Source organism: Erythrolamprus reginae, chromosome 2 (genome assembly GCF_031021105.1).
Source record: "Erythrolamprus reginae isolate rEryReg1 chromosome 2, rEryReg1.hap1, whole genome shotgun sequence".
NCBI lineage: Eukaryota > Metazoa > Chordata > Lepidosauria > Squamata > Dipsadidae > Erythrolamprus > Erythrolamprus reginae.
The window spans coordinates 203,567,636-203,593,721 of NC_091951.1; the positions used below are offsets into that span (position 1 = coordinate 203,567,636).

Here is a 26,086-nt window from a genome sequence, read left to right on the forward strand (position 1 = left end):
CTCTCAAAAAACTGTTCTGTCCCAGCGTTGACCCCCCAAAATAAGATGCACACCACTGGATTTAGTACTAAAAGTTTACTACAAATAAAAGTCTTAGCAGTTTTGAATAAACTAAAATAAAGTAGAATCTAATAAGGTCTTAGGTAATGGTAATAATGGTAACTGGTAATGGTAATAACTGGTAATAATGTTTTAACAGCTGGCCTGAGTCCCAGGAATAGGCAAACACAACAGTAATTACTAGACTGTAGCAGAGTTCCTTATCACAGACTTACAGAGGTTGGCTGAAAGCCCGGAGCTAATGAATGCAGACAAGAATGTGGTTCTTTTAAAATCACAAGCCGAAGACAAGAGATGCAGCAAGAGTCTGTAATGAAATGGCGTTGTCCTCTGCACCGAAGCGTTGCGTGATGCAGCCTTCAATAACCTGAGGGTGTGGCCCAGTAGCCAGCAGTGCTACTCATGAGGAAGTCTCCTCCTGAGTAACTACTCTTGCCTCCTATAGGCTCTGCGAGTCCTAGCATCAAGAAGAGGCTCCTCCTCTTCTCCTGAGTCAGTCATCTCAGGAAGTGCAGAAAGCTCTGGTTTCTCTTCAGCCCCTAACACCACATGCTCTTTGTTCTCAGGTATCAGGAACACAGGCCGCTTGTACCATGTCACCCCTGCCTCTGGGTCCTCTGGATTCATTGCTAGTTGTGCAGAACGCGAATGGGCCACAACAAAACATTGCAACTTTCTATGCCGCCACAGAGAACTATTGGATGAGTTTTAAAGTTATTTAGCAGTCTTGGTGGTGCATTGTTTAGAATAGCAATAGTACTTAGATGTATATACCGCTTTACAATGCTTTTACAGCCCTCTCTAAGCGGTTTACAGAATCAGGATGGAAGGCTGAGTTAACTTTGAGCCTGGCGAAATTTGAACTCTCAAATTGCAGGCAGCCAGCAGTCAGTGGAAGTAGCCTGCACTCTAACCACTGCACCACTTTGGTTCATATGCAATGTTGCAGCTAACTCTGCCCACTGCCAGGAACTTGATCTTGACCAGCTAAAGGTTGACTCAACCTTCTATCCCTTCCAAGGTCAGTAAAACGATGACCCAGGTTGTTGGGGGCAATATCCTAACTCTGTAAACTGCTTAGAGAGTGCCGTAAAGCACTGTGGACTAAGTGCTACATACTGTAAGTCAAAGTGCTATTGCTGTTAAGTACATGGTTTTAGTTCGAGAGGAATGGCAATGAAACCTGAGACAAATCACTAGAGGGGCTAAAATTGTGTTAGGAGGTTTGTGTTTCAGTATCTTGAAAGATCTTAGCAACTGCTCAGTCATATCATTTGAAACAGACCATCACATTTAAGCCACAGCAATTACACATTCTTAGGCTGGGATTTAATATTTAGTGTATCTGAAACAGATTTGCCCCATTAGATCATTCACTGAGATCATCTTGGCCATATAATGAAGTACAGTGCCATTCAGTGTAGATATTACTAATTAAGGCTCAGCCCCCAAAGCTATAAAATAGTGGTAAAATTTAAAGCACTTCCAAAAATACAGGGAAAGCCTTAGCACCAGAAAGAGGTAGTCCTTTTTGACGACAAAGGAATGTAGCTTGTGGGCATCACCTGAAATGCACTGAGTCTCATCACCATACAGCTCATCTATCTCCCGTGGCCCCCTACTCTTATGAAGCTGACTCAGTCTGTTCCTTAGCAAGCAATACTTCCTCCAGGCTTAAGATATTCAATAGGAAGATGTACATCTTGGCTTAAACTTTTCTTTTGGCATCTTGCTTTTAAAAGCTCCATATTTCAGTGTCAGTATCTTGTATGATTCATGCCAGTGATTCGTCCAAATCATTATGTGGTCTGGTGGTGAGCAGAAAACAAAAAGATGAATGGGCTTTTGGCTATTCCACGCCTGTGGCATGTGGGACCTTTTGTGACTTAGAAAAACCCCAACCTTTGGATTTTTCTGGGGAAAAGTAGACTTGGAGTTGAAGAATGTAAGGCGAATACATTGTGACTTTTCTGCTGTTACATCTGTCCAAAGAACCCAAATGCAGGTATTAAAGATATATTTAACTCTTAGAAGAGGCCCAGAAGCCTCTGAAGCAGAGATGGAAGGGGTGGACTACTGCCTGGACCCAGGGGGGGGGGGACACAGTGGGGTAGTGAAAATGGAGCTCCACCCCAGAACACCCAATTTGCATTGAAAGATGTTGAAAGAAAATGCAGGGCATCCTGCATAAGCCACGGCCACAGTGTGGTAGTAAAAAAATTGGTATCCCTTCACTGGTCGTGCCTGTCGGTCGTCAGAGAGCTGGTCACGGGGGACTCCAGGGAGGGATGGGGTGGATTGGGCCAGCCAGGAGTGAGATTTGGGGGTTCTTTGAACTGCATGAGAATCTTAGCTAGAGGTTCTCCCGAACCCCTGGGAACCCCCAGCAGCCCACCCCTGAAGCCAGAGTTGCAATGGAATATATGAATGACCTTGGGGAAAAGAGGGGAAGAGATGCTGCTTAGGAAACAATCGGATAAGAGAGGTAGGAGCCTGCAGTTGCATAACGTTAGAGAAAGACCTGCCTTAATTAAAAGTATGTGCCCTTAGACTTGTAAGATTCTGTCAATGTTAATGTAGCTTTACAACAGTGTAGAATTAGTTCATCCTGTCATGTTTCTTGTCTGGGAGCACTGTCAGATGTCCCTCACCTGATAGCAACATGGGATCTTTGTCCACTGATTTGCGCACATGATCTGACTCCCCTGTTAAAGAGCTCTCGTCTATCTTGAGATCATTCCCCTGAATAAGAACTCCATCTGCAGGAAGCAGGTCACCTAGGAGGAAAGAGAAACGGGTTAAGCAATTAACCCTGTCAACAAATATTGGTGACCTACAATCTTACACCCATTTTGCCACACAGAGATACTGATTTTGCTTCCTTAATTACTAAGCATGTTTGATATTCAATAAACAGTGATAATCCTGCTTTTTAGTGCTTCCAGAATTTCAGTGGGAATTTAAAAAAAAAAAGGATATGCCTATTTGCAATAATTACATTTCTTAAATTAAAGAAGTAGAACAAAATAGATGTGAAGACAGCTGTGCATATATTTGCCACTGCCCTTTTCATTGGGAAGGGAATGGGGGAAGGAACAGTTTATCTAAATCCTGGATGGATGGACAAAAGAGTGTAAGTGTCTGTTGTGTAGCTTGTTCGAATGAACAGAGTTCTGTGGTCAATTCACTGCATTCCTGGAGAAACAAGAAATGAAAGAGCAGTGGCATAATGAGAAAAAAAGCTTTTGTCTAGACATAGTCTTTAGATAATCCAAAGTTTTCATCCCTGATGCCCCATTGTAAGCTTTGAGATTAAGCATCTCTGCATTACAACTGTAAAAGAAGCTCGATAAAGTTGAACCACCAGCCTCCTCTGGGGCACCATGGAGTTCTTTGTTTACCAAAGTACTGTTTGTTGTTCCCAGAGACAGAAACTAGATAGCTGAGTTGCTTTAAACCCAGTCCCTGGGGTATCTCCATGCAGCTGAATTTGCCTTTGCAGGACTGGTCTAAGCTGAGTGACCGTCCAGCTCCTGCCTTCCCTCTTACCATATTTGATCTGGGCGATGTCTCCCACCACCAGCTCAGCCACGGGAATTTGGACCTGTTGGCCATTGCGGATGACGGTGAATTTCTGTTCCTGTTCTATGCGGCTTTGCAGACCTCGGAACTGCTTCTCCTTGCTCCAGTCATTGAATGCTGTGACCAGCACTACGCAGATCACGGACAGTAGGATAGCAGCACCTTCAATCCAGCCAGCTTCTGACTCACCCTCATCCTCTACAGCCCCCGACACATTCCCACAGGCTGGAAGGAGAGAGAGAGAGAGATAAGAAAAGTGTTGGTTACAGGAAGGTTCCTCTGATCACACATCACTTCTTCTTCAATCAGGAACTTTAAGGTGTATGGACATCAATCTCAGGATTCCCTAGGCATCATGTCAGCTGGGGAATTCTGGGAGTTGAATCCACACATCTTGGTGTAGTGAGCGACAGGGTCCCTACCACCTTCTTACACTCCACTCTCCTTCTCAAATAGCGACAGACCTGAGATTTCCTAGGAGTGAGGCAACAGCTATAAAGGTTGCTGACTTTACCACTCAGTTTTCCAATATGAATAGTCCTAAGCCTCATACAAATGTCAAGATGAGGTCCCATAAATATAGCAATAGCAACAGCATTTAGTCCTATATCTGCTTCATAGTGCTTTTACAGCCCTCTCTAAGTGGTTTACAGAATCAGCATATTGTTTCCAACAATCTGGGTCCTCATTTTATCCACCTCGGGAGGATGGGTGGCTGAGTCAACCTTGAGCCGGTGGTGAGATTTGAACTGCTGAACTAAGCTAACTAGGAGCCGGGGTGGCGCAGCAGGTAGAGTGCAGTACTGCAGGCCATTGAAGCTGTCTATAGATCTGAAGGTCAGCGGTTCAAATCTCATCACCGGCTCAAGGTTGACTCAGCCTTCCATCCTTCCGAGGTGGGTAAAATGAGGACCCGGATTGTGGGGGCAATAGGCTGGCTCTGTTCAAAAGTGCTATTGCTAACATGTTGTCAGCCATCCAGAGTCTAAGGAGAAAGATGGCATAAAAATTGAATAAACAAACAAACGAACAAACAAATAAATAAATAAATAAGCTAGCAGTTAGTTGAAGTAGCCCGCAGTGCTGCACTTTAACCACTGCGCCACCTCAGCTCTCTATATAACAATATACATGTTATTAAACTCCTTGTTTGGTCTGTTGATGCATATATACCATTGCAAAATTGCATAGAATTGGATATTTCTCCTATCTATTCCAAATGGATTGTGGGAGAAGTTGGAGTTTAAGATTTACCTTAATAGATTAGTAAATGGATGGTGACAGAATTAAACTAACCGGAACACCCTGATCTTGCCTGGGTAAAACTGCTAAAATAAGTCTCAATTTCGGAGCGTGGTTGTGCACATGATTATTCCTTTTGCATAAAACAAGTAGCATAATACATAGCAGACATAGGGACGAGTCAGCATGAAGAAATCTGATAAAGTTGGGCAGGCCAATATGCAGAATGAAAGTCTCTTGGCTCACCCAATTGATCTGCAAAGGCAGATGGCTCCACCATCTTAGGACAGAGCTTTGATGTCATACCCATATAATTACAATTGTTCCCCTTCCATAGTGAAGCTAGTGAGAAACCATGCTAGTCTAACTCTTGCTGCCCTTACAAACTGTATTCTAATGGCAGTGGTTTCCTTGATGTAAATTGCAGCCCTGCCCAATGTCATATATCTACTGTACATCCTCCAATTAGTACATATAATGTCCTGATTTATCCCATAGATTACAGTGCTTCCCCCTCCATCCTATTATACTGTTGATTAATACTGTGGGCTTAAAGACTAAAAGTCTTTGAAACTATGGACTGCCTGGTTGACCCATGGATCACTAGGTGGCAGCAAGGAAAGTTTTGTATCCCTGGGCTGCCATCTCCATGGAGGTGCTAGTCAGTTTCAGGGAATTGACCTATCTAGCTCCATCAAGGACCTTCCATGGTTCAATGGTTCATCTATAAATTGTATTAGCAACAGCATTAGCAATAGCATGTAGACTTATATACCTCTTCACAGTGCTTTACAGCCCTCTCTAAGCAGTTTACAGAGTCAGCCTATCGCCCCCAACAATCTGGGTCCTCATTTTACCCACCTCGGAAGAATGGGAGGCTGAGTCAGCCTTGAGCCTACTGAGATTCGATCTGCCAAACTACTGGCAGCTGGTGATCAGCAGAAGTAGCTGCACTCTAATCACTGCACCACTGAGGATCTTATATTAGAGAGTATCTCCTCTGAAGAGAGTTTGCCAGCTTCCTTCAGGTTTCCTGCTTTAAGAGTTGAGAAGAATAAGAGACCAAGCCTTCCCATTGTCTGCCATGTCCCTTTGGAACAGTTTCTTCCCCACTGCTGAGGTTGGGACAGCCTCCATTTTGGATTGTTTTTAGAGAATGGTCAAAAGAATGTTGTTCCTTTGGGCATTCAGAATCCAAGTACTACCTGTTCTATTATTGTCTTACCTGTAGATCAGTGATGGCGAACCTATGGCATGGGTGTCACAGGTGGCATGCGTAGCCATGTCTGCTGGCATGCCAGCTGCTGCCCTAGCTCAGCTCCAACGTGCATGTGTGTGCTGACCACCTGATTTTTGGCTCACACAGAGCCTCTGGGATGGGGTTTTTGGCTTCCAGAGAGTCTCCAGAGTGATGGGGGAAGGCATTTTTACCCTCCCCTGGCTCCAGGAAAGGCTTTGGAGTCTGGGGAGGTTGAAACAGGAGCCTACTGGGCCCACCAGAAGTTGGGAAACAGACCATTTCTGGCCTCCAGGGGGCAGGGAAAGCTTTTTTCGCCCTCCCCAAGCATTGAATTATGGGTGTGGGCACTCGTGTGGACACTCTTTCGGCACCCAAGCAAAAAAAAGGTTCGCCATCACTGCTTTAGATGATGTGTCAAATTCTACTGTTGTTGTTATGACCTTTATATGGCTTTGAATAGGAGCTTGCATGATTTATTTTAGGGATCTGTCTTGTGAATTGCCCTTGGTTGTGTGACAAGAATGGTGTATAAATACCCTAATCCAGGGGTAGGCAAAGTTGGCTCTTCTAGGACCTGTGGACTTCAACTCCCAGAATTCCTGAGCTAGCATCATTGGCTCAGGAATTCTGGGAGTTGAAGTCCACAGGTCCTAGAAGAGCCAACTTTGCCTACCCCTGCCCTAATCAATCAAACAATTTCTGGCCCTGGGTGGCCATGGGGCATTGTGGGAGGTTTCAATGGTGGCACTTAGGAGTGGGTTCTAACCTACCTTGCTGCCGGTTCGCTTCCTCCCATGCCATGTGGCTGGGCCATGTGAGCATGTGTGCATTTCACATGTGCCAAAAAACAAAGCAAAACAAGAGAGCCAAAACCAAGAAGGCGGCGCATGCGCAGTGACGTAAACTCACCCTCTGTGCATGCGCAGAAGCAAAAACCAGCATTTTTTAAAAATTCCATGGCGTCCATGGACTGACAAAATTGGCTCCGTGACATCACCACCGGTTTACTGCTGGTTCTATAGAACCGGTGCGGACTGGGAAGAACCCACCTCGGGTGGCACTCAGTTATATTTTCCCATCATGCTCCAGAGGAGTGTTCTGCAATTTCTTGAAATGGGGAGCTCCATCCATGTGAGGATGTCATGGCCGAGATGACAGGGGTCCAACCTTACCTTCACTTTCTTCACCCGGCGGAGCATAAAAAGACAGTCCCAAGGAGATGATGGCAGCAATTTCCAGAATGATCAGGGTCACATCCTGAAGTGCCTCCCACACTAACTGCAGGAAAGTCTTGGGCTTCTTTGGAGGGATAAAGTTCTGTCCGTAGATCTGTCTTCTCTTTTCCAGATCAGCTGGGTTATCAGAGAGACCTGGGGTCAAAAAAGAGCGTGGTAAGAACGAAGCAGCAAACCTGCTTGGCCTCTTGTGAGAAGCTAGAGAATGTAAAGGTTAAATAATCAAGAAAATCAGATTTTTTTAAAATTTGGGAAAGGATTTATATATGGTTGAATAAAAAGAATACTAAATGAATGGAATAGAAAGAAATATGAATTGATTCTCTTACAAAAGTTTTAATATATGAAAAAAAAATTTAAAAAAATTCTCCCTTTTTAAAAATATTTTCTGTATTGATCTTACAAATTTTAGTGTTTTCTTTTCTGTATTAGAAAGACTTCTATTTTGAGCGGGGCAACTGTACCCCCTGTATATGTTCAATGTTTGTTTGTTTTGTTTGTCTTTTTATGAAAAATTAATTTAAAAAAGAGAGAGAGAGAATCTAAAGGCACCAGGAGAAGAATGTGTTAATCAGCTTTCCCAACTGGTTACTTCAGGAGCTCTACTACAATATCCATTGTCCCCAGCCATGAGTTACCAGGAAGAGAAGGCTGTTCTGTCCCTGATATTCTATCATTCTCCAGATGTTCTACAATGACCCAGGTTTACGCTTTTAATGTTTTAAGTGGAGTTCTGCAGATGAAGGGAAAGTTTTACGGTATGCGCTCACCAACTCAGGTAGTCCTCAACCTTTCTAATGCCGCGACCCCTTAATACAGCTCCTTATGTTGTGATGACTCCCAATCATAAGTCTAGCGCCAATTCTCCCAACAGAGCTTTAAGCTGATTGGCAGGAAGGTCAGAAGGACAACTTCACTGTAAACACCTGATTGGTCGGATTGTAAAAATATCTTCCAAGGCGCCAGAATAGAAGCTTTAGTTCCTAACACCATGGGAAATTTGCCTTTTCCCATAGGCGACCCCTGTGAAACAGTCATTTGAGACACCCCAAAGGGGTCCCGACCCCCAAACTTCCGGTTTGCCTGTTTGCCCATATTTTCACCGTCCCAGGCTTCAGTGAGGCCTGTGCACACGTGCAGAGATGGGTGTGTGTGTGATTGTGCACATGTGCAGTGGCAGTGTGGGTGGGGTATGCTTTCATACATGGAGGGAAGGAATGGGGGTGGGGATGTTTGTGGGTGCTAGCATATCCACATACATCCTTTTGGCACACAAACCAAAAAAGGTTCATCATCCCTGCTTTAGCATTTGACTAATACATGCTTACTATTTATTTATTTCTATTGATTGATTGATTGATTTTGTCCAATACACAATGAGGGTTTTAGTAGGTATACACATAGTAAAATACATGATGACAGTTATAGAGGAGATACTCATCGTAAAATATATCTAAGAAAGAATAGCAAAGAAGATATAGTAATAGAACATATCAATGAAAGAATAGAAGAAGAGATAGAGGAATAGAAGAAAGGAATAGGAGATATAGGAGAGCAATAGGACAGGGGACGGAAGGCACTCTAGTGCACTTGTACTCGCCCCTTACTGACCTCTTAGGAATCTGGATAGGTCAACCGTGGATAATCTAAGGGTAAAGTGTTGGGGGTTTGGGGATGACACTATGGAGTCCGATAATGAGTTCCAAGCTTCGACAACTCGGTTACTGAAGTCATATTTTTTACAGTCAACTTTGGAGCGGTTAATATTAAGTTTAAATCTGTTGTGTGCTCTTGTGTTGTTGTGGTTGAAGCTGAAGTAGTCCCCAGTATTCCCACCTAAATATTCCTTCTTTGTTTTCCAGCTCCTTTCTCGCCAGGCGTGCTGCTTGGTTGAGTGTACTCTTTTCACCAAATCAAATCTATAGAAAGGACCCTTCCTCACTTTGTGAGGAGACGTCCAGAAGGGAACTGAAAAACTTCTCAGTCACAGCACAGTCATCCTGATCATGCCTGGTCAAGTAAACGTGGGATTTCAGAGACTGCCAATCAAAAAAGCAGGAGCGCCATACTAAGGCAGGGCAGACTTGTCCCAGATTGGGCTGCTGTCCCCTTAGAGTCCCTCTCTGCAGTGTTAGGGCACTAGCTCACCCCCAGCCTCTTCTGGAAGCTGTGAATGTCAAGGCAGAAGCCAATGGCTATAGGATGGTACTTCAAAGACTTTGGACCTGCGGTGAAGGAGGAGGACTTCACTCCAGGTGGAATTTCATCTCCTGGGTGATGAAAGGGCCAACTGAGTAGCACTGCAGTTGTCTTCTCTTCCTTTGCTCGCCTTTCCTTAGCTTTGTTAGGTCCTCGTTAAATATTAAAAATGCCAGAGAGCCAGGCAAGCAGCAGGAACGACAACCCAGAGTTTGCTCTCAAATGCCCTCCAAAGCTGGCCCTGGGATGCCAGAGTAGTACCTCTGCTTTTCAACACAAGGAGGCAAGAGAGCAACAGTTCAAATTACAGGGGCTGGGTACTCTGGATATTAAGAAATATATATATTGATTAATAGAAGAAACTAAGGTGTTGTTTTAGTTAGCCTGGAAAATTGATTTGGGTGAGCCTCTGTGTGTTTGCTCAGCCCAATAAACCCTCTAGTACAGTGATGGCAAACCAATGGCACACGGAGCCATATCTGTTGGCACGCAAGCGGTTGCCCTAGCTCAGCTCCAATGTGCATGTGTGTGTCAGCCAGCTGATTTTTGGCTCGCACAGAGGCTCTGGGAGGGCATTTTTGGCTTCCAGAGAGCCTCCGAGGTTATGGGGGAGGGCATTTTTACCCGCCCCAGGCTCCAGGGAAACCTTTGGAGCCTGGGGAGGATGAAACAGGAGCCTACTGGGCCCACCAGAAGTTGGGAAACAGGTAGTTTCCAGACTCCAGAGGGACAAGGGATGGGAGAAGCTGTTTTCATCCTCCCCAGGCATTGAATTATGGGTGTGGGCACTCACGCATGTGTGATAGTGCACACCCATACTCTTTCGGCACTCGAGGAAAAAAAAGGTTTGCCATCACTGCTCTAGTATCTGAAAGGAATAATAATAATGAAGTGGATAAAAATACAACCTGGGAATAGCTTACAACTGGATGTTTAAAAAAAAGAAACTGAAGGCTTGACAACTGGCAATGGCTTACAACTGGAACATTAAAAAAAGAAAGTGAAGGCTTGATGTCAGCTACACAAGTGGAAGCTGTTCAAATTAATGCAGCCAATGTCAGAATTGGGGGTAAAAATCATCAAAAGATTCAAAATGCAGATGGTGCAAAAGAGCAGTAGAAATAGTGCAGGTAGATTGCACAAACTGCTCATAAACAATAACATATCAGTGTTGTCAAAATGATTTACTGGAACATCTGTAAAATTACCTGTGTTTTCCCAAAAATAAGAGCCTGTCTTATATATTTTTTTGAACCCTGAAATAAATGCTTGGCCTTATTGCCATGTACTCAAAAGCCTGATTGGGCTTATTATAAGGGGATGTCTTATTTTGGGGAAAACAGGGTATCATGTGCCAATAATGAAAAATTGGTGGGCATACACACTTGAAAAAGTAGTTGAAAATAGGCAAATTAAAATGTTGTGAGATTTCTGAGTAACAAATTGATAAAATCTTTGCTCATAACACACCAGGTTTAACTGTGGAAGAATATGGGGATAACTGATATGGCAATACCAGAGCATTGTAGAATTGAAAGCAAAAAGCTGAAGAAGATCCTGAAGTATGAAGATTTTTATAAAGTTGAAAGATTATGGCATAAACTGGAACTGCTGGTCACAATGGCTATCAGCATATTGGGTGTCAGAGTCAAAAAAATCTTGGATGACACTTAGAAATCATGCATTGTCAAAAATTCCATTTGTCAATTACAAAGGACACAATGCTTGAATCTACAGGTATATTATATCGATATATTACAACTTTCTAGGTACTTGGGAAGCCAATCCTAGCTAAGAGCTGGAAGGTATGAAGTTATATTTTTGAATATATAAGAGTAATAATAGAGTATTTTCATCTGTTAACACCCTAGTTAAGCAATTATATTAAATATAAATTGTTAAGTGTAGATCAATTCTTTCCTAAATCTGATATATAGGTTCAAAATCATTTGATTTTGGACACCGGGTGGCAGACAATACTTCCCAAATGAACTCTAATAGTAATAGAAATAGGAGGATACACATTTTTATTACAAGAAAAGAAAAGCTATCTGATAAGAATATAGTACATATAATTTGTATTACGCTTGTCACCGTTTATCACTTAAAGACTGTATTTAAACAATTAGATTAGTTAGAGATTTATCAATTTTGTTTGTACTTGTCACTCTAAGAGAATGTTAACCTTGATAAAAGTTTATGTATGTGTGTGTGTGGTTGAGAATGTCTTGTGAGGCTCATTCATTCAATCAATCAATCAGCTTAATGCCAGGTGAATTGTGCAAACCCTGAAAGAGGGTTAATTTTTTAACCAGGTTCAGTGTGGTGCATGCACACAGACACAAAGGAGCTATCTCTCATTAACTAGTAAGGTTTCATAAGATATTATAATGTGTAGGTGCAATTTCTTTTTGCCTTTTAGGTTTACCAGTTGATTAGAAGAAAAAAATCTGCCTTATTCCTCTGTGGTTATAATATCTTGTTCAGGTGAAGCAAGATGAAGCAGACACTTTTCCCATTGTGGTGGTGATGATAACATACTTTATTAAAAGAGAATTACACTGAATTGCTTCTACTCCTGACAGCTTACAAGAGAAAAGACAACAAAAAGTCCATTGGGCAAGAAAATAAATAATTTTGTTCACTACAGTGACTTTCTGTAAAGAAGCTGCTAAAGAAGACACAGAATTAAAACAATCAAACAAAAAATAGCACCATGGATGCCAGGATCCTCAAAGGAATTAAAGTAATTCAGTCTTTTTGGATCAGATGTTAATCATCAGGAAAAAAAATATACAGAATATGGTGGAATGTTACCCAATGTTTTGATGGGTAGATCCATTTGTAAGTGTGTTTTTTACCAGCCACAAATCATTTACTTCCCCAAACACAGAGAGAAAAGTATTTGTCCAAAGGGAGCCCCAATGGTTATAAAAATGCCAAAGTCCAGATCCATTCTTTTGATTGTTATTTTCTGTTCTAACACACATTCCACAGAAGGACAATGGAGGATACACAGAGAGATACAGAAAGCCTGGCAGAATATAAAACAGAAGCTGGGTCTGAACTTCAGAAGCCCGGGGACTAGTAATGCCCCCAGAGGCCCAACATGTTAGAAATGAATCATCTCTAGCAAATACAAACAGACAAAACATTCATGCTGCACACACCAAAGGCAGATGAAAAACCAACCACATCACACAGACTCATGCGCCACATGGCCTACTGCATTTTGAAACAAGATGCAAACATAGATATAGCCCAGGCAAAATTTCTCCTCCAACTCTGGCACTCTTCCAAAGACTTCAACCCCCCTATTGCTACTCTTGGAGCCTGGAGACAGGACAGGCAATAAAAGGGACATATAAGGTCGGTGCTTCCCAGCAGAAATGTTTTTGAGAACTAGCATTATTAGAAACATAGAAACATAGAAGTCTGACGGCAGAAAAAGACCTCATGGTCCATCTAGTCTGCCCTTATACTATTTCTGTATTTTATCTTAGGATGGATATATGTTTATCCCAGGCATGTTTAAATTCAGTTACTGTGGATTTATCTACCACGTCTGCTGGAAGTTTGTTCCAAGCACCTACTACTCTTTCAGTAAAATAATATTTTCTCATGTTGTTTTTGATCTTTCCCCCAACTAACTTCAGATTGTGAAGTTATTATTATGAGTTAAATCAGAGGGCCGAGTACAAGAAGATTGTCTTCAGGCTTATGGGTTTCACCAATATCACTTTTCAAAATCCAGCATTTTCTCACATTACATTGCTCTCCCCTTTTGTTTGATGAAACTATTTCCTGACTTCCGGTGGGCCCGGTAGGCCTATTGTTCACCCTCCAGAGGCTTTTTTGGAGCTTGGGGAAGGGCAAAAATGCCCTTTCCTACCCCCTCTGGAGACCCTCCAGAGGCCAAATATCTCAGAGCCTCTGTGCGAGCCAAATAATAAGCTGGTGGGTGCCCACATGCACGCTGGAGTTGAACTAGGGTAACATCTCATGTGCCAGCAGTTATGGCTCCATGTGCTACCTGTGGCATGTGTGCCATAGCTTTGCCATCACAGTTATAGGCCATATACTCATTTTCATGGACTGATCTCCTATTCTTTTACTCTAAAAAGCTCATAGAACTTGGAGATGTTATAATCAAGAGTGGTTGATCAATTGTCAACTCAGAAATGGATATAAGAAGAAATATCATAAATTTCCAATGAGTGGAAAAGAAATCAGTAATCAGAAAAACTGCTGCTTAGTCTGGAGACCAAGAATCCATTTTGAGCAGTTATTAGAGTAGGTCCTGGGAATGGACAAGCCATACAAGTGAAAAAGTCTTTGTGCAGAGTTGAGATGGGCAACCTTTTGGACAGTCCACCAAATGTAACAATTCCAAGGGAATGAGGCCATTTTATTTTATTTTTTCCAAAAGGTACACACACTGTACATCCACTTCCACGTGTACATTTCATGCAGGTTTAAAACCCTTATGTTAAATATTCTACTATGTGATTTTCTTCTGAAACAAAAACCCAAGCAATATCATTGATTCATGAAAAGCAATAATTACTCTAACACCCTTTTTGTATACAGTACATTACATTGGATTCAAAGCATATGGTCTACACATTTGCAAAACTCTGTTCCTATAGGGTGAGCCAATAGGAAGAGAAGAGTTGGAAGGACCCTTGAAGGTCTTGTAGTCCAACCCCCTGCCTAGGCAGGAAACCCTACACCACTTCAGACAAATGGTTATCTAATCTCTTCTTTAAAACTTCCAGTATTGGAGCATTTACAACTTCTGGAGACAGGTTGTTGCACTGATTAATTGTTTTAACTCTCAAGAAATTTCTCTTTAGTTCTAAGTTGCTTCTCTCCTTGATTAATTTCCACTATAGAATACGCTCAGCTTCTTCCATGGATCAGAACAGCAGTAGTTAAATAAATTGCTCAAAAAAATAAAGGGAACACTTAAAGAACACAATATAACTTCAAGTAAATCAAACTTTTGTGAAATCAAACTGTCCATCAACACTGATTGACAATCAATTTCATATGCTGTTGTGCACATTCAACTTTGTACAGAACAAAGTATTCAATGGGAATATTTCATTCATTCAGGTCTAGGATGTGCTATTTGAGTGTTCCCTTTATTTTTTGAGCAGTATAGTTATGGTTCAAAAGGATCTCCAACAGTCTTCCGAATTTTCCTCTTCCTTGAAAAGGTGAATCTTTCCTGCCTTAAATTCAGTCATTTTTCTGGTCCTCCCCTACCTTTTAGACTAACATCTTATTCCAAGAGGATTGGAAAAAAGCGGTGGGAGGGACGATGATGAATTCATTTTTTGGCAGGTTGGTATAGTTTCAAGGCCTTTCCACCACCAAGTCCTAGTGTTCTCCGCCCACCCCTGAGTCAGCAGAAATCTACAGAAGCATGAAGTTGGCTGACTTCCTTGCCAATCTCTATTCTACTCCATTGACTGTTTCAAATAACTTTAGCAATCTGTCTTTCCCAAGATAATTGATGGGGACGAAGACGAAGTTCTACCAAGAAATCTGTAATGCTGGGAAAAATGGGAGAAAGGAGGAAAAACCCACCACCACCAGCAAAGTTGATGGACTAAATTACAGTGGTAATGGCTGTGTTGTTAGGATCTGAGGCACGTTGGAGCTAGATCGCTCTGGAGAAGATTTATCTATATGGTTTCTAAGAGTCGACCCCTACCTGATGATGTACAATCAGAAAATCAAAGCCTACGAATTTTTATAAGACTCAAGGGCGCCCTTGGATGGGGTCAGAATAAGGGAAAACATCACTTTAACATTAGTGTAGCTAAGAATAACTTGATTGTCTTGCTCATGAAGTGGGAATAAAATGAAGGCCGTGGCAGAAAGACCTGACAAAAAGAAAGATGTCATCAGTAGTGTTGGGCGAACTTCAGGAAGTTCAGGTTTGGCGAACTCACCCGAACTTGGCGAACTTTGGCGAACTCACCCAAACTTTGCCGTGAGTTTGCCAAACCCGAACCCGAACTTTACCCAAACCTGAATCCGAACAGCAGCAGCGCTTTTTAAAACTTTTTTAAAAGGTTCGGGTAAAGTTCGGGTAAAGTTTGGGTTCGGGTTTGGCGTTCGGCTGAACACCGTGAAACGCCGCTGCCCGGGAGGAGAGTGGGAAACCCCACAAGGGGATTCCGGGGGCGGGGCTTTGACATCACGGAGACTAGTAGTCTCCATGATGTCAAAGCCCCACCCCCGGAATCCCCTTGTGGGATTTCCCACCTCCTTTTGCTTGCAGCGTCGCAAGCAAAAGGAGGTGGGGAATCCCACGATGGGGATTTGCATGTTCGGTTTGCCCAACACTAGTCATCAGGGCGTGTTAGATAAAAGGGAGGACATGGCCTCAGGCAACTAGCACAGCGGTCCCCAACCTTTATGGCTTGGCAGCCCAGGGAGGTGGAAGGGGAATCGGGCCACCCGAGCATGCACACATGCATACATTCTACTCAACTTATGTGAGCGGTGGGCTGGTGCACACATGCATGTGTGTACAACTTGACTTGCCCAAGTTGAGTTGTGTGTATGTGTGCACACCTGCTGCCCCACTGCTCATGCAAGCCAGCCGACCATTCGCACAGCCCAAGGTTTGGGGAAGCCTGATCTAGCATATTGATCTGGGCTCAATAGGGAGTAGGGAGGCAATGTAATCTGTCAAAATCAGAATCCTTCTCCAGGATCCTTCTTCCAATAACAGATCTTACAGGAATCCAACACGAGGGACTCAAGGATGATCCACTGCGACCAATGTATGCCATAGTTGAGGAACTAGACAGCCAAGCTTATTGAACCTCATGGTAACCAGATAACTACAAAGGCCTTGGTCAGACCAGATCAAAATTTAGTTCCAGTTTATTGTCCCTTGTCCAGCCATTTAACAGATAGAAAAATGAAACAATGAGAGTCCAGGAAATTTATCATGAAATTTAAAACAAGAGCAACAACTGCATCGTCCCAAATCCCCCCCAAACAAATAGGTAAACAGTATGAACCTCCTCTCCTCTCCTCTCCGCTCCTCTCCTCTCCCCTCCCCTCCCCCCTCCTCTCTCCTCTCCTCTCCTCACCTCTCCCCTTCCCTCTCCTCTCCCCTCTCCTCTTCCCTCTCCCCTCCCCTCTCCCCTCCCCTCTCCTCTCCCCTCCCCTCCCCTCTCCCCTCCCCTCTCCTCTCTCCTCCCCTCCCCTCTCCTTCCTTTCTCCCTCCCTCCTTCCCTCTCTCCCTCCCTTGTAGCACTTGTCTGCTGCCCTGTTCTTCCTTGCTTGGTTCCCCTCCTCCCTTCCCTTCTCAGTACAATGGGGAAAAGCCTGCAGCTCCCTGCAGCAGAGAATGAAACCAGCCTTGGCTGCAGCAACCTCAAGGACAATTCAAGGAGAAAGCAGCAAAGGGAGAGAGGTGGAGGTAGGCAAGCAGACAGAATGGGTCTGCTTCAAAATCTCTGTTGCTTTCCCGGAGCTCTGTTGCTTTCCTACAGTCAGACGGAAACCCAGATTGTTTTATGCAGAAGAGCAAAGCAGGGAAAAGAAGCCCTTGGTTTGCCTGTCCTTTTAGAAGGAACTGAAAACAGCCACATCTCAAGGTGCAGACAATGGTTAGGAAGGACGCGACTTCAGTCTGCCTAAACCTCAGTCCCGGAGTTGGTATGTTCCTGGTTCGGTCCAGTTCAGACGAACCGATAGCACTGACTGCTGGTGGGCCTGCCTGCCTGTCTGAACATAATGCCATCCTATTTAGCCACGTCGCTGGGTGCATGGACGGAAGCTGCACATGCAATCAAAAAGCATGCCCAGGAGCCTGTGAAACATGCATGCGCTCACATTTACACACCGGTAGGGAAGGTAAAGTGAAAACGACACCGTACTCAGGCCTTCTGAATCTGCATCATTCCTCACTCAACAACCTCCTGCCCTCCTGCACACATAGCCTGAAAAAAATGTGGAGGAAACAATTGCCTTGGACGGGAAATGAACACTCGGACACCAAGCTGGGTAAAATGGGTCACTTTATTAAATATTAACAGAAAGACCTGCAGGAGTCGCTAAATGGGGCGGAGTTTCCTGAACACAACATACTTGGGCAACTCAAATGGGCGTTACTCCATGCTTGGTCAGGGTGAGGCGTGCCCCGCCTACTCCCGACCCGAAAGCCACGCCCAGCATGTGGGAGGGCTTGCCTTGCATGACCCGGAACCGGAAATGACGTAGGTGAGCCTCAAGGGCACCCCCTTCACACCTCTCTGTCCGTGGAGGAAGCTTGAGTTGTGCAATGGGGGTGCCAATCATCTTACAAAAGATGCCCAAAGGAGAACACACAGTTGCTACTGATACCCTTTCCGCCCCGTTTCTGCCATATAGTGACCAAGAATATAAACATCCAATTGTTGAATCAGAACCTATTTACATACAGATGCACCCCGTAACCACAAATCCTTACCCTCGTCCAGGATGGAGTAGGCAAAAAACAATCCGTAGCAAATGCCATATGACTGCAAAAATTCCTACTCGGCCCCAAACCAGGCGACCTATAAAACATCCTGGATTGAGCGGAGGGTGGGTGGGTGTCCGTTTTGTGGCGAGCTTGGGGGCAAGAGAAGCCAGGGGGGGGGGCAAGCAAGCCCTGATAAAGGGCACCCGCCCCACCCCTCGGCTTTCCCAGAATGCCCGAGCGGCCACTGATTGCTCTGGGGCGTTCCCGCGCTATCGCGGGGAACGCCCCCCAGCTGATGGGGGAGCCGAGTTGGTTCCCGCCATTGGCAATTTTCGACCAGGCGTTATTTCGCCCGGCCTCTCATTTCTCGTGAAAACAATTGGTAAATGTTGCAACTCCTATGCAGTAACTTATTGTCAGGGGGAAGGCATGGTACCATACCAGTATTCGGTTCCTACCAGTATGGGAGCCAGCCCCAGTAGGGAGAATGGAGCTGCGTGCATAGCTCTGCGCTCCTGGCGCACACATGCAAACCCAAGCAATATTTTGCATCTATACAAGCACAGGAAGCAAAATCTCATTAGGAAACTCGTGTGAGAGTGAAATTTCAGTGATTTTCTTTGCTTCTGTGCATGCACGGTAGCAAACAAAAATCACAGAATCTCACTCGCGTGCACGTCTCCTTACAAGATTTTGCGCATGCACAGAAGCAAAATCTTGCTCGGATACATGTGGGTGGGCGCCTGGGTCGCCGAGTTCCATGGGAAGTACAAGAATCAAGGGAAGAGAGTATGGATGGCCACTCCCTGGAACGTCCCAAGGGATATCCAGTAGGGTTAGAGTAGTAAAAGTTTAGTCTGGCAAGATTCTTTCTATCATGTCTAAGACAATGAAGAACTGAACTTTGGCCAGATTGTTGTATGCCATTCTTGGGCTAAGCTAGACAACAGTATAATGGCAAGTTGAAAAGCATCCCAGAAGAAGGCAGTGGCAAGACCCTTCTATATTGTTGTCCAGACAATTACAAAATGTGCCCATGAATTCATCAAGAGTTGAACTCAACTTGAATTGGATGTTCTTTTCTTTTGGAAAGTATTGGTTCTAGATCAAACAAGAGCACTGATATCTTAAAACGTGCACCAAACACCAGGAAATACAGTATGTGGTTGCATTATATAAAACCACACTTGTAATTTCTTTGCTAGTACGAATTTTTTTCCCTTCCACCATTTGAGCAAGAAATTTGCGCATATCACTGCCATTACCAAGAGAAGAAAAGTTCAATCCCTTTTGGAAAACAACTAAAGGAATAGCGTCAAGGAGAAAGGGTTGGCTCTTAGACAGGTTGCTGTGAATTGCATCAAGAACGCCTTAAATTTATAGCTTAGAACTCCTACAACAGAGGTGGGTTTCAGCAAGTTCTGATCAGTTCTGGAGAACCAGTAGCAAAAATTTTGAGTAGTTTGGAGAACCTGTAAATACCACCTCTGACTGGCCCCAGTGAAGGGCTACCAAAATTTTTACTACCACACTGTGGGCGTGGCCGGTATGCAGGAGACCCTACATTTTCTTTCAACATATTTCAGTACAAATTGGGTGCTCTGGGGAGCAGCTCCATTTTCACTACTCCACTGCGTTCGCCCCCCCCCCCAATCTGGGCAGTAGCCCACCCCTTGGCCCTACCCCCAGGGGTGGGCAGCAGGCAGGACGGGGTGGAACACAGTTCCACCAGTGGAAATGAAGATGTGTGCACAGCTCCAGTTGATCGGCAGCTTCATTTCCTGGATTACTGGTCTCAGCTCAGCTCTTCTTTTTTCCCCTGCTGCTGCATCTGCGTTCCTTGCTTTTTTCCTCTTTCCTCCTTCCTGGCCTCGGACGAGCTTCCCTCTCTCCTGCCCGGCTCCCCTCCAGCCTCCCGCGGCCACCTCCCGCCTTAGGTGCAAGCAGAAGACGTGGGTGGAAGCGGCACTGGCAGCATTTATGCTTCTGGCAGCTACCCAGCCTGAGGTGGGGGGGTGACCCAGGAAGGAGAGCGCGGGAAACACAAAGCAAATTGTCACCCCAGTGAGCGACACTGGTAAGGTTGTAAGTCAAGGACTTAACAGTTCACTTAAATGTTGATGATCGTTCAAGCCACTCCCACCTGGTCACATGGTCAGCAAGCCATTCCTACCCAGTCACATGACTATTAAGCCACACCCACCAAATAAGCCACACCCCACAGTGTGGCAGTAAAAATTTTGGCTGCCCATTACTGCCCACCCCTATCTATTCTCTGCCTCCTGAGTCCCAGTTGATCAAGAGGAAATGGGGAGTGGGGAGGGAATGGGGATTTGGACGTACCCACCAAGCCATGCCCACAGAACTGGTAGCAAAAAAAATTTGAATCTCACCACTGTCCTACAATCTCTGCCCCTGTGATAATCAGCTTTAGAAAACCAATGGACAGTTTTTAGGCAATTGAGTTACAATACAGATCAACCATATAATTGACCAGGTTCGCTTCTACAGCTTGATTGCCACCTTGTTTAGGTTCCTATGTGATTGGAGATCCTACAAAAATGAGCAGGCTAAGATTTTTGTTTCATGGGGGAAATTGGAATTCATTTTCCCTGGGCGTCTAGAAACAGAAACATAGAAACATAGAAGATTGATGGCAGAAAAAGACCTCATGGTCCATCTAGTCTGCCCTTATATTATTTCCTGTATTTTATCTTAGGATGGATATATGTTTATCCCGGGCATGTTTAAATTCAGTTACTGTGGATTTACTGATGTCTAATGTGATGTTAGGTTTCAGAGAAACCTTAGACACATTTTTTTTTGCCCTTGCTGAGAAAATGATGTCGCAGGTTCTTGGAACTTCAAGAGCTGTCATGGTTATTCACCACTGCTTGGAAATATAATTTTATTTTCTTGCTCTAGTCACCTGAGGAAGTGTTATAACTGGATGGGCCTTGAAACGGGTGAATGTATCAGAGCCCTGTGAAATGGTCTATTTAAAAGGCCCTGGGGATCCAGTAGGGCAGCCCAAAGCCAAATCCCCCGTGTTGGGTTGTTACTTTCCCCTGGGGATGAAGGAAGGAAAGGGAGTTGTTTTGTTCAACCATCAGGGAAGAACATAAAGCACTGGGTCAAACCACCTCCAGAAGAGTTAAGCCGCCTATCTGCCATGGGTCACTAAATCAAGCCTTTCTGAATTTTGCAAGCTTTAGTCTGTATGAACTCCAGTCAAGCAGCATAATTCTTGCCATGTCAAGGGAATCAAAACTGGGAGATTTAGGTTAATATAGATTGATCTGTCTCCACTGCTCTACTCACAGTGGTGTGAAATTGGACTATCTTGGTAAATCTTTCCATCAGTTCCTTTAGTTAGTAAACATATTAAGTAAAATTGACTATAGAAGATTGTTCTTATGAGCAAATATGTATAGAATGACACAGTTAGTCACGGATTCTGACCTTTTCTTTTTCTTTAACAATAGCTCTCATCAGAAGAGAATATTTTTTCCTGTCAGGAATATAAGAAACTTCCTGTACTAAGTCATATTTTTACATCCATACGACCAAGTTTGGACTATCACATTTGAGGTCCAAAAATACAGAATATCATTATGAGGTTAGCAAAGAGGTTGGGAGCTAGTTCTTTGCTCCCAAAAAAGCAGTCCAGATATAGTAACCATATGTTGGACCACAGTGGTCAACCAAATGCTTCCAGTCAATCTTTAAACCGAGCATAAAGACATTGGAACCCATCTTCTTGGGTCTCACAACACCTTGTCTTTCGTGCTGGAACTCACATATAGCAATAATGAAGGATAGTTTACTTATAGCTTGATATTCTTCCAATATGACTTTTAAAGCTATCCAATCTGGAGACAAACTCTACAGCTTTTCTGGTGGGTGGATTCCACAGCACAACCAAGTTCTGGGTGTTGAAGGACATCCTTTAGTTCAGGGGTCTCCAACCTTGGCCACTTTAAGATGTGTGGACTGCAACTCCCAGAGTTCCTCAGAAAGCAAAGCAAAGGCAAAGCAAAGCAAAAGCAAAGCTGGCTGAGGAATTCTGGGAATTGAAGTCCAGAAGTCTTAAAGTTGCCAAGGTTGGAGATCCCTGCTTTAGTTTACCTCTTACCTCTTACCAAAGAGCTTCCTTGGAAAAGTCTTGTACCGCTATAGTCCCCTTTGTGGTTGTTGCTATTATCACTCAAGTGGCGAGATGGCTTGCTTTGCCAAGAGTGCTACTTGTTAAAGCAATTTGGAGTTTTTCCCAAGTAATCTGAGTACAGCAAGAAAATAAAACTCAAGGAGGACGTGGTCCAAATGAGTTGTGGCCAACCATCTAAGCCTTGGAGCTGCACTCTGGTGTTTAATGGATGATTGAGGACTTTGGGGGAGCGATGCAATGTCATCACTAGGGAGATTGGCACTAGATTTTTCAGCTGTCACTTGGAGGGCTTTTAAAAAGAAGTAAGAAAATGGCATTCTGTACAAAATTGTGCTGCTGCTGTTATCTGTGATTGCTGTCAGACTTTGGTAGGGTAATCTCAAGTGCGGAGGTGGGCTTTGGAGGCTGGGGAAAAAAGGACCCAGAGGGTTGCAGATTGCCCACCCTTGATCTAAATGAAAACTATTGGGAAAGTATACAGGATAGACAGTTTATTGGACTTTCTCCCTTGGTCTATCACTGTAGTTTTGGAAAGAAGGAAAATTACATGGCTTTGTTCCTTTCTCTTACAAAGGCTCATAACACAGATATCCAGCTCCCTCACATATCTAGCACTCTGGTTATTTTATTCCAGAACAGGACTGCACAAAACACTTGGCAGTTTTAGGCAATACGTAATCACACCCTTCACACATTTTCAGAAGCTTCAAACTGCTTCCTTTTAATCATGTTCACCCTCCCACCCAAGTCTCTGGAGGCTGTTGCTAGAAATGATGACAACTAAATGATCCAGGCAGACGCAAACTATCTGGGCAAAGTTCACCCTTGGCCACTTGGGAATAAGTGATTTAATTATATGTCTCTGTCAGGTGCCAGGACCAGATATTTTAAGGAGACCAAGCTTCCAATTACTGAAAATATTATTAATTCTTAGTCAATTAATCACATAGATAGATAGATAGATAGATAGATAGATAGATAGATAGATAGATAGATAGATAGATAGATTAGATAGATTAGATAGATTAGATAGATAGATAGATAGATAGGTTAGATAGGTTAGATAGGTTAGATAGATAGATAGATAGATAGATAGATAGATTAGATAGATTAGATAGATAAGATAGATAGATAGATAGATAGATAGATTAGATAGATAGATAGATAGATAGATAGATAGATAGATAGATAAGATAGATAGATAGATAGATTAGATAGATTAGATAGATAGGTTAGATAGATAGATAGATAGATAGATAGATAGATAGGTTAGATAGATAGATAGATAGATAGATTAGATAGATTAGATAGATAGATAGATAGATAGATTAGATAGATAGATTAGATAGATAGATAGATAGATTAGATAGATAGATAGATTGATAGATTAGATAGATTAGATAGATAGATAGATAGATTAGATAGATAGATAGATAGATTAGATAGATAGATAGATAGATTAGATAGATAGATAGATAGATAGATTGATAGATTAGATAGATAGATAGATAGATAGATAGATAGATAGATAGATAGATAGGATAGATAGGATAGACAGACAGATAGACAGACAGACAGACAGACAGAAAGATAGGTATTGATATAGTATTTTTTATTTTAAATAATATCTTTATTAAATATATGCGTTAAAAATGAAACAGAGATAAATATAAATATAACACATGTCATATCAATCATATATGTTGTATTACGACAGAAGTAGAAGAACAGGGAGAAGAAAGAAAGTGAGAAGATAGGAAAGTTATAGTAGAAAAGAAAGTTTGGGGAAAGAAAAAAGAAAAGGGGGGAATTGAAAAAGAAATGAGAAAAAGAGAAGACATCCCATTTTTGAGATGGGAGGGAAAGGGAACGCCGCTTTTTTAAAATTCTAATTCTTATGTCTGCACGAAATGGCTTTTCTCAAACTCATGTGTCACATCGCTCTAGACGTCCCTAGCATTCTAATTGGAGATGGTGCCTTCCTTTGGAAAATCAAGCAATTCCACATTGATGCCTCAAAGTTAAAGTTGATGAGGTGATCTAACTTGATGAGACCAGGTGCTATCAAGGGAAGAGGCATGAATGCATAGCATATGTGCCCACCCCCAATCATTTTGACTTCCTGTTTGGGCAGCCAATCCAATGTGCTGTTTTGAAGGGGAATACAGTTTACCCTTTGACTTCATTTTGAAGGCGGTTTCCGTAGTGCCTCAACATCACTGAAGATATATATGCTCCTAAATAAATATTGCCACTAAAATCCATAGGTTGGATTAATTTATTAAGAAAATAATGTTTTAATTCCTGGAATAATAGTAGACTATTTAGGAGCAGGCTAGATTATTAATGCGAGTTCTTAGAGGGTTAACGGGTTATAATATGTAGCACTCTTAAGATATGTGTAGTTGATTTTGAGATGGTGGGTTATAACTCATAGAACAATTTTAATATAAGCATTTTAAAAGAAAGGAATGGCTACATTTTAGGAATTTTCCACTGTGATATTGAGACTAGGGGTATAAGGAGAGGTTAACACATCCTTAAATAACAACAAGAACAATTTGAGATTATTGAAAGTGATGTACATAAAAAAGAAATCGGATTTAAACATTTTGAAAAGATGATAAAAGTTATTGCTTTGCATTCCTTAAAATGTGCAACCCTCTGGCAATTCTTGCTATGTAATAAATAATTTTACTTCCTTTATTTCATGCCACTGATGTCCCCTTAGATCGGTGTTTCCCAACCTTAGCCACTTGAAGATATCTGGACTTCAATTCCCAGAATTCCCCAGCCAGCAAATGCTGGCTGGGGATTTCTGGGAGTTGAAGTCCAAATATCTTCAAGTGGCCAAGGTTGGGAAACACTGCCTTAGATGATAAGGATTATGCATGCTTTTCCTTGCTTTCATCCAGAGGTGGGTTTGGACTGGTTCAGAACGGTTCTATGGAACCGGTAGTAACTTGATGGCCTGGGTCACCGGGTCACCTGCCATGCCCCTAAACTGGCTTTCTTTCTTTGTGCTTCTGTGCATGCACAGAAGCTGGTTTTTTAACACTGCGCATGTGTGTGCCCATGTCCACATGGCGCATCGGGAAATGAACCCGCAGCAAAGAAAATCAGATCCCACCCCTGCTTTCCATCTGCAATGGGCCCTAGGGAAGCACCTATTTATTCTGCTGCCTGTGCCTCTGGTTCCTGCTCCCAAGTCCTGACCTGATGATCACACTGATTATGAGCCTGCCCAAGTCATTTATCTGGTACCTTCAGTGGGGGAAGTCTTGAGTCTCCTGCAGAGCCCGTTGACATCTGTGTAGGTCTCCTGGACTTTCTGGATAGCTTCAGCCCCGCGCAGCTCCATAAGGGAGCGCAGCTCCATAAGGGTGCAGCCAAACCCCCCTGCATGGTTCATTTCTCGCTTCTGGTTTTTGGGATAGAAATCCACAGAGCTGTTGGCCATGTCTCCCATGTTGGACTTGAGCCGCAGCCCAGCTGGGTACACCGGGCAAAGGTGTAGGGGATGAAGAGTAGACTTGAGCTAGGTTAGTCTGGTAGACAGAATGAGAAACCTGTGTGGAGAGGAACGGAGAACAGTATACGTTGGCTAGAAGGAAAATGCCATCTCTGCAAAGACTGTCCATCCCCATTGATCCCTGGTGGCAAATTCTTCTCGCTTACCTGCTCAGTCCCGGCTGTCTCCTGGATTCATTCTATAGAGCCTCAGGGGTGGGTCCGCAAGGTTTTCTAGAGGCCAGCCAGCCAGGGGGCCAAGCCATGGAAGAAGCAGAGACGAAGGCCTTCTTAGAGCTTGGCACAACGGGTGTTCCTGCTGCCCAAAGGAAACCTGTTAGAAAAGCAACAGCTGTAATCAAGCTCCTGACACT

The 26,086-nt window shown here is 43.3% G+C and overlaps 1 protein-coding gene across 2 annotated transcripts in view; it reads right to left on the minus strand.

Moving 5' to 3' along the window:
* ATP2B3 (ATPase plasma membrane Ca2+ transporting 3) overlaps positions 1-25,671 on the minus strand; it is a 103,379-nt gene extending 77,708 nt beyond the window's left edge. For both annotated transcript variants that reach the window (XM_070741363.1, XM_070741362.1), the window contains exons 1-4: positions 25,467-25,671; positions 7,297-7,494; positions 3,610-3,867; positions 2,712-2,837 (exon numbers count right to left, since the gene is read on the minus strand). In XM_070741363.1, the coding sequence (XP_070597464.1) occupies positions 2,712-2,837; positions 3,610-3,867; positions 7,297-7,494; positions 25,467-25,671 (787 nt within the window). The remainder of the gene's footprint in view (positions 1-2,711; positions 2,838-3,609; positions 3,868-7,296; positions 7,495-25,466) is intronic.
* Positions 25,672-26,086: the final 415 nt, after the last annotated feature.